The following is a 10164-nucleotide window of genomic DNA, read 5'->3' as shown; positions in this document are numbered from 1 at the left end:
AGACGAAAAATACATCAACATTTGGCTTCGTGCTTGTGGCCAACATGGCGCCCTTCTTGCTCGACACATTTTTGTTTGTCGGCTTTTCTAAATGAATCTGAGGAGAGGGAACGTTTACGTCGCATCGTCCGGGCGCCTGTAGGTGGCTTCAGCTACAAAGCCCAGTGTGAATGAATGAGCAGTTCTCCCTGCACCCCTGGCGGCCGAGGACAGACGGCACACCTCACCAAAACATCCTCAGTCTTCCTCTCTTATCTAGTCAGACACACCGAATAGAGATAGAAAGGGCGGAATATGAATGATCACCTTCAAATGTGACCAACTAGCCTTGCATTGCGTACTTCTATTAGCTATTGTAATTCATAGCCATTAATTTACTGGACTAAAATCCCCCAAAAGGCCGGATGTACCGGTATTGTAGTGGGGATGCAGTGTTTCATGTATGCCACTGGGGGGCGCTCTGAGACGCCCTTTAACCGCAACCTGGTGCGACATTGTAACCAACTGTAACTGGGTTCGATTATGACGTCATTCTAATGGATGCTACTTCTCGATACATTGTTGCATTCAGACACAAAGTGGAGCTAATGAGGGAATTCAATCAGAAGGTGAAAATAGACATAACATTGACTGGACAGACTAGAACTAGAAGGTTATATTTCTTCTTGAAAGTTACAGTTCCTGACTCTTTACGTCCAGGCATTTAGGCTGTTGAGTCTGTGGCCGAATGTTTGCCACTGATCAAGTCACTGTGACATGATTCAACGAGAAACGGACGGTGTGAAATAATAGAAAGAGAAGAGGGGCGGATCGTTCAGACCAGGACTGGAGGAAGTTGTTTTGTGAGTCATCGCTGTGAAACTCACATTATTACTATTGGAACAGAGCAGAGCAAAGCATCAATCTGCCTGACTGGAGCCTCGGCGACAACGCACTCTAACATGGTGATCAAGGTCTATATAGCAACCTCTTCCGGTTCCACCTCGGTAAGAACTGAACGACTTTTACACTTTTCATACGATTTGCAGGGGTCGGGGGTTCTGGTGATGATGGTTTACTACATGTGGGGGGTCTGGTATAGAGAAGGAAGTCTGCCACAGCTGTAGCTCCTAGCTGGGCTGTTTCTTTACCAGGCGGAGCTACTGTATATAATAACGATGTGCAGATACAGTATGTATTTCTAATCAGCAATAAGACAATATTCTCTGACGAGCCTCAGTTGGTCACCCACCCAGTTTGAACTGACACACTGGAGAGCTGGAGACATGACTCCATTCAAATGTGTTTTAGCCAATAGCAGCCAGTACAGTAGAAGGGTGTAGGCCATACCAGAAAGTTATATGTAGGCTATACCAGACAGTTATATGTAGGCCATACCAGAAAGTTACATGTAGACCATACCAGACAGTTTTATATGTAGGCTATATGTAGGCTATATGTAGGATATATGTAGGCCATACCAGACAGTTATATGTAGGCTATACAAGACAGTTTTTATGTAGGCTATACCAGACAGTTATATGTAGGCTATATGTAGGCCATAGCAGACAGTTATATGTAGGCTATATGTAGGCTATATGTAGGCTATAGCAGACAGTTATATATGTAGGCTATACCAGACAGTTATTTGTAGGCCATACCAGACAGTTATATGTAGGCTATACCAGACAGTTATATGTAGGCTATACCAGACAGTTATATGTAGGCTATACCAGACAGTTTTTATGTAGGCTATACCAGACAGTTATATGTAGGCTATACCAGACATTTACATGTAGACCATACCAGACAGTTATATTTAGGCTATATGTAGGACATTCCAGACAGTTATATGTAGGCTATACCAGACAGTTATATGTAGGCTATATGTAGGCTATACCAGAGTTATATGTAGGCTATATGTAGGCCATACCAGACAGTTATATGTAGGCTATATGTAGGCTATACCAGACATTTATATGTAGGCCGTACCCGACAGTTATATGTAGGCTATACCAGACAGTTATATGTAGGCTATACCAGACAGTTATATTTAGGCTATATGTAGGACATACCAGACAGTTATATGTAGGCTATACCAGACAGTTATATGTAGGCTATACCAGACAGTTATATGTAGGCTATACCAGACAGTTATATGTAGGCCATACCAGACAGTTATATGTAGGCTATACCAGACAGTTATATGTAGGCTATACCAGACAGTTATATGTAGGCCATACCAGACAGTTATATGTAGGCCATACCTGACAGTTATATGTAGGCTATACCAGACAGTTATATGTAGGCTATACCAGACAGTTATATGTAGGCTATACCAGACAGTTATATGTAGGCCATACCAGACAGTTATATGTAGGCTATACCAGACAGTTATATGTAGGCTATACCAGACAGTTATATGTAGGCTATACCAGACAGTTATATGTAGGACATACCAGACAGTTATATGTAGGCCATACCAGACAGTTATATGTAGGCTATACCAGACAGTTATATGTAGGCTATACCAGACAGTTATATATAGGCCATACCAGACAGTTATATGTAGGCCATACCTGACAGTTATATGTAGGCCATACCAGACAGTTATATTTAGGCTATACCAGACAGTTATATGTAGGCTATACCAGACAGTTATATGTAGGCTATATGTAGGCTATACCAGACAGTTATTTGTAGGCCATACCAGAAAGTTATATATAGGCCATACCAGACAGTTATATGTAGGCCATACCTGACAGTTATATGTAGGCCATACCAGACAGTTTTTATGTAGGCTATACCAGACAGTTATATGTAGGCCATACCAGACAGTTTTTATGTAGGCTATACCAGACAGTTATATGTAGGCTATACCAGACAGTTATATGTAGGCTATATGTAGGCTATACCAGACAGTTATATGTAGGCTATATGTAGGCTATACCAGACATTTATATGTAGACCATACCAGACAGTTATATTTAGGCTATATGTAGGACATTCCAGACAGTTATATGTAGGCTATACCAGACAGTTATATGTAGGCCATACCAGACAGTTATATGTAGGCTATACCAGACAGTTATATGTAGGCTATATGTAGACTATACCAGAGTTATATGTAGGCTATATGTAGGCCATACCAGACAGTTATATGTAGGCTATATGTAGGCTATACCAGACAGTTATTTGTAGGCCATACCAGACAGTTATATGTAGGCCATACCAGACAGTTATATGTAGGCTATACCAGACAGTTATATGTAGGCTATATGTAGGCTATACCAGACAGTTATATGTAGGCCATACCAGACAGTTATATGTAGGCTATACCAGACAGTTATATGTAGGCTATACCAGACAGTTATATGTAGGCTATACCAGACAGTTATTTGTAGGCCATACCAGACAGTTATATATAGGCCATACCAGACAGTTATATGTAGGCCATACCAGACAGTTTTTATGTAGGCTATACCAGACAGTTATATGTAGGCTATACCAGACAGTTATATGTAGGCTATATGTAGTCTATACCAGACAGTTATATGTAGGCTATACCAGACATTTATATGTAGACCATACCAGACAGTTATATTTAGGCTATATGTAGGACATTCCAGACAGTTATATGTAGGCTATACCAGACAGTTATATGTAGGCTATATGTAGGCTATACCAGAGTTATATGTAGGCTATATGTAGGCCATACCAGACAGTTATATGTAGGCTATATGTAGGCTATACCAGACAGTTATTTGTAGGCCATACCAGACAGTTATATGTAGGCCATACCAGACAGTTATATATAGGCCATACCAGACAGTTATATGTAGGCCATACCAGACAGTTATATGTAGGCTATACCAGACAGTTATATGTAGGCTATATGTAGGCTATACCAGACATTTATATGTAGACCATACCAGACAGTTATATGTAGGCTATATGTAGGCTATACCAGACAGTTATATGTAGGCTATACCAGACAGTTATATATAGGCCATACCAGACAGTTATATGTAGGCCATACCTGACAGTTATATGTAGGCCATACCAGACAGTTATATGTAGGCTATACCAGACAGTTATATGTAGGCTATACCAGACAGTTATATGTAGGCTATACCAGACAGTTATATGTAGGCTATACCAGACATTTATATGTAGACCATACCAGACAGTTATATTTAGGCTATATGTAGGACATTCCAGACAGTTATATGTAGGCTATACCAGACAGTTATATGTAGGCTATATGTAGGCTATACCAGACTCATATGTAGGCTATATGTAGGCCATACCAGACAGTTATATGTAGGCTATACCAGACAGTTATATGTAGGCTATATGTAGGCTATAGCAGACATTTATATGTAGACCATACCAGACAGTTATATGTAGGCTATATGTAGGCTATACCAGACAGTTATATGTAGGCCATACCAGACAGTTATATGTAGGCTATACCAGACAGTTATATGTAGGCTATACCAGACAGTTATATATAGGCCATACCAGACAGTTATATGTAGGCCATACCTGACAGTTATATGTAGGCCATACCAGACAGTTATATGTAGGCTATACCAGACAGTTATATGTAGGCTATACCAGACAGTTATATGTAGGCTATACCAGACAGTTATATGTAGGCTATATGTAGGCTATACCAGACAGTTATTTGTAGGCCATACCAGACAGTTATATGTAGGCTATACCAGACAGTTATATATAGGCCATACCAGACAGTTATATGTAGGCCATACCTGACAGTTATATGTAGGCCATACCAGACAGTTATATGTAGGCTATACCAGACAGTTATATGTAGACTATACCAGACAGTTATATGTAGGCTATACCAGACAGTTATATGTAGGCTATATGTAGGCTATACCAGACAGTTATTTGTAGGCCATACCAGACAGTTATATATAGGCCATACCAGACAGTTATATGTAGGCCATACCAGACAGTTATATGTAGGCCATACCAGACAGTTATATGTAGGCCATACCTGACAGTTATATGTAGGCCATACCAGACAGTTTTTATGTAGGCTATACCAGACAGTTATATGTAGGCCATACCTGACAGTTATATGTAGGCCATACCAGACAGTTTTTATGTAGGCTATATGTAGGCTATACCAGACAGTTATATGTATGCTATATGTAGGCTATACCAGACATTTATATGTAGACCATACCAGACAGTTATATTTAGGCTATATGTAGGACATTCCAGACAGTTATATGTAGGCTATACCAGACAGTTATATGTAGGCTATATGTAGACTATACCAGAGTTATATGTAGGCTATATGTAGGCCATACCAGACAGTTATATGTAGGCTATATGTAGGCTATACCAGACAGTTATATGTAGGCTATACCAGACAGTTATTTGTAGGCCATACCAGACAGTTTTATGTAGGCCATACCAGACAGTTATATATAGGCCATACCAGACAGTTATATGCAGGCCATACCAGACAGTTATATGTAGGCTATACCAGACAGTTATATGTAGGCTATATGTAGGCTATACCAGACATTTATATGTAGACCATACCAGACAGTTATATGTAGGCTATACCAGACAGTTATATGTAGGCTATACCAGACAGTTATATGTAGGCTATACCAGACAGTTATTTTTAGGCCATACCAGACAGTTATATATAGGCCATACCAGACAGTTATATGTAGGACCTACCAGACAGTTTTTATGTAGGCTATACCAGACAGTTATATGTAGGCTATACCAGACATTTATATGTAGACCATACCAGAAAGTTATATGTAGGCTATATGTAGGCTATACCAGACAGTTATATGTAGGCTATATGTAGGCTATACCAGACAGTTATATGTAGGCTATATGTAGGCTATACCAGACAGTTATTTGTAGGCTATATGTAGGCTATACCAGACAGTTATTTGTAGGCTATATGTAGGCTATACCAGACAGTTATATTTATGCTATATGTAGGACATACCAGACAGTTATCTGTAGGCTATATGTAGGCTATACCAGACAGTTATACGTAGACCATACCAGACAGTTATATGTAGGCCATACCAGACAGTTATATGTAGGCTATACCAGACAGTTATATGTAGGCTATATGTAGGCTATACCAGACAGTTATATATAGGCTATACCAGACAGTTATATGTAGGCTATATGTAGGCTATACCAGACAGTTATATGTAGGCTATATGTAGGCTGTACCAGGCATTTATATGTAGGCTATACCAGACAGTTATATGTAGGCTATACCAGACAGTTATATGTAGGCTATATGTAGGCTATACCTGACAGTTATATGTAGGCTATACCAGACAGTTATATGTAGGCCATACCCAACAGTTATATGTAGACCATACCAGACAGTTATATGTAGGCTATATGTAGGCTATACCAGACAGTTATATGTAGGCTATATGTAGGCCATACCAGACAGTTTAATGTAGGCTATACCAGACAGTTATATGTAGGCTATATGTAGGCTATACCAGACATTTATATGTAGACCATACCAGACAGTTATATGTAGGCTATATGTAGGCCGTACCCGACAGTTATATTTAGGCTATATGTAGGACATACCAGACAGTTATATGTAGGCTATACCAGACAGTTATATGTAGGCCATACCAGACATTTATATGTAGGCCATACCAGACAGTTATATATAGGCCATTCCAGACAGTTATATGTAGGCCACACCTGACAGTTATATGTAGGCCATACCAGACAGTTTTTATGTAGGCTATACCAGACAGTTATATGTAGGCTATACCAGACATTTATATGTAGACCATACCAGAAAGTTATATGTAGGCTATATGTAGGCTATACCAGACAGTTATATGTAGGCTATATGTAGGCTATACCAGACAGTTATATATAGGCTATACCAGACAGTTATATGTAGGCTATATGTAGGCTATACCAGACAGTTATATGTAGGCTATATGTAGGCTATATGTAGGCTATACCAGACAGTTATATGTAGGCCATACCAGACAGTTATATGTAGGCTATACCAGACAGTTATATGTAGGCTATATGTAGGCTATACCAGACAGTTATATTTAGGCTATATGTAGGACATACCAGACAGTTATATGTAGGCTATACCAGACAGTTATACGTAGACCATACCAGACAGTTATATGTAGGCCATACCAGACAGTTATATGTAGGCTATACCAGACAGTTATATGTAGGCTATATGTAGGCTATACCAGACAGTGATATGTAGGCTATACCAGACAGTTATATGTAGGCTATATGTAGGCTATACCATACAGTTATATATAGGCTATACCAGACAGTTATATGTAGGCTATATGTAGGCTATACCAGACAGTTATATGTAGGCTATATGTAGGCTATACCAGGCATTTATATGTAGGCTATACCAGACAGTTATATGTAGGCCATACCCAACAGTTATATGTAGACCATACCAGACAGTTATATGTAGGCTATATGTAGGCTATACCAGACAGTTATATGTAGGCTATATGTAGGCTATACCAGACAGTTATATGTAGGCTATACCAGACAGTTATATGTAGGTCATACCAGACAGTTATATGTAGGCTATATGTAGGCTATACCAGACAGTTATATGTAGGCCATACCAGACAGTTATATGTAGGCTATATGTAGGCTATACCAGACAGTTATATGTAGGCTATACCAGACTGTTTTTATGTAGGCTATACCAGACAGTTATATGTAGGCTATATGTAGGCTATATGTAGGCTATATGTAGGCTATACCAGACAGTTTTTATGTAGGCTATACCAGACAGTTATATGTAGGCTATATGTAGGCTATACCAGACATTTATATGTAGGCTATATGTAGGCTATATGTAGGCTATACCAGACAGTTATATGTAGGCCATACCGACAGTTATATGTAGGCTATACCAGACAGTTATATGTAGGCCATTCCAGACATTTATATGTAGACCATACCGACAGTTATATGTAGGTTATACCAGACAGTTATATGTAGGCTATATGTAGGCTATACCAGACAGTTATATGTAGGCTATACCAGACAGTTATATGTAGGCTATATGTAGGCCATACCAGACAGTTATATGTAGGCCATACCAGACAGTTATATGTAGGCTATATGTAGGCTATACCAGACAGTTATATGTAGGCTATATGTAGGCCATACCAGACAGTTTAATGTAGGCTATACCAGACAGTTATATGTAGACTATACCGGACAGTTATATGTAGGCTATACCAGACAGTTATATGTAGGCTATACCAGACAGTTATATGTAGGCCATTCCAGACATTTATATGTAGACCATACCAGACAGTTATATGTAGGCCATACCATACAGTTATATGTAGGCTATACCAGACAGTTATATGTAGGCCATATGTAGGCTATACCAGACAGTTATATGTAGGCCATACCGACAGTTATATGTAGGCTATACCAGACAGTTATATGTAGGCTATATGTAGGCTATTCCAGACAGTTATATGTAGGCTATACCAGACAGTTATATGTAGGCTATATGTAGGCCATACCAGATAGTTATATGTAGGCCATACCAGACTGTTATATGTAGACTATACCAGACAGTTATATGTAGGCTATACCAGACAGTTATATGTAGGCTATACCAGACAGTTATATGTAGGCCATTCCAGACATTTATATGTAGACCATACCAGACAGTTATATGTAGGCTATACCAGACAGTTATATGTAGGCTATATGTAGGCTATACCAGACAGTTATATTTAGGCTATATGTTGGACATACCAGACAGTTATATGTAGGCTATATGTAGGCTATTCCAGACAGTTATATGTAGGCTATACCAGACAGTTATATTTAGGCTATATGTAGGACATACCAGACAGTTATATGTAGGCTATATGTAGGCTATTCCAGACAGTTATATGTAGGCTATACCAGACAGTTATATGTAGGCTATACCAGACAGTTATATGTAGGCCATACCAGACAGTTATATGTAGGCTATATGTAGGCTATACCAGACAGTTATATGTAGGCTATACCAGACAGTTATATGTAGGATATACCAGACAGTTATATGTAGGCTATACCAGACAGTTATATGTAGGCTATACTAGACAGTTATATGTAGGCTATACCAGACAGTTATATGTAGGCTATATATGTAGGCCATACCAGACAGTTATATTTAGGCTATATGTAGGACATACCAGACAGTTATATGTAGGCTATATGTAGGCTATTCCAGACAGTTATATGTAGGCTATACCAGACAGTTATATGTAGGCTATATGTAGGCTATACCAGACAGTTATATGTAGGCTATATGTAGGCCATACCAGACAGTTATATGTAGGCTATATGTAGGCTATACCAGACAGTTATATGTAGGCTATACCAGACAGTTATATTTAGGCTATATGTAGGACATACCAGACAGTTATATGTAGGCTATATGTAGGCTATACCAGACAGTTATATGTAGGCTATACCAGACAGTTATATGTAGGCTATACCAGACAGTTATATGTAGGCTATATATGTAGGCCATACCAGACAGTTATATTTAGGCTATATGTAGGACATACCAGACAGTTATATGTAGGCTATATGTAGGCTATTCCAGACAGTTATATGTAGGCTATACCAGACAGTTATATGTAGGCTATATGTAGGCTATACCAGACAGTTATATGTAGGCCATACCAGACAGTTATATGTAGGCTATACCAGACAGTTATATGTAGGCCATTCCAGACAGTTATATGTAGACCATACCAGACAGTTATATTTAGGCTATACCAGACAGTTATATGTAGGCTATATGTAGGCTATACCAGACAGTTATATGTAGACCATACCAGACAGTTATATGTAGGCTATATGTAGGCTATACCAGACAGTTATATGTAGGCTATATGTAGGCTATACCAGACAGTTATATGTAGGCTATATGTAGGCTATACCAGACAGTTATATGTAGGCTATACCAGACAGTTATATGTAGGCTATATGTAGGCTATACCAGACAGTTATATGTAGGCTATATGTAGGCTATACCAGACAGTTATATGTAGGCTATAAATATGTCAATAGAGTTTTAGTTGAGTTTTAGTAGTGTCAGTAGAGTTTTTGTTGAGT

General features: G+C 38.7%; 1 protein-coding gene across 1 annotated transcript in view; it reads left to right on the top strand.

Moving 5' to 3' along the window:
- Window positions 1–468: 468 nt before the first annotated feature.
- LOC139390552 (SH3 domain binding glutamate-rich protein like) overlaps window positions 469–10164 on the top strand; it is a 45522-nt gene continuing 35826 nt past the window's right edge. The window contains exon 1 of the mRNA XM_071137747.1: window positions 469–986. Within this exon, the coding sequence (XP_070993848.1) occupies window positions 942–986 (45 nt within the window). The 5' untranslated portion in view covers window positions 469–941. The remainder of the gene's footprint in view (window positions 987–10164) is intronic.

This window comes from Oncorhynchus clarkii, chromosome 31, assembly GCF_045791955.1.
Source record: "Oncorhynchus clarkii lewisi isolate Uvic-CL-2024 chromosome 31, UVic_Ocla_1.0, whole genome shotgun sequence".
Classification (NCBI taxonomy): Eukaryota; Metazoa; Chordata; class Actinopteri; order Salmoniformes; family Salmonidae; genus Oncorhynchus; species Oncorhynchus clarkii.
The sequence above is the reverse complement of the archived record's forward strand: the minus strand, read 5'-3'. Positions and strand labels throughout refer to the sequence as shown.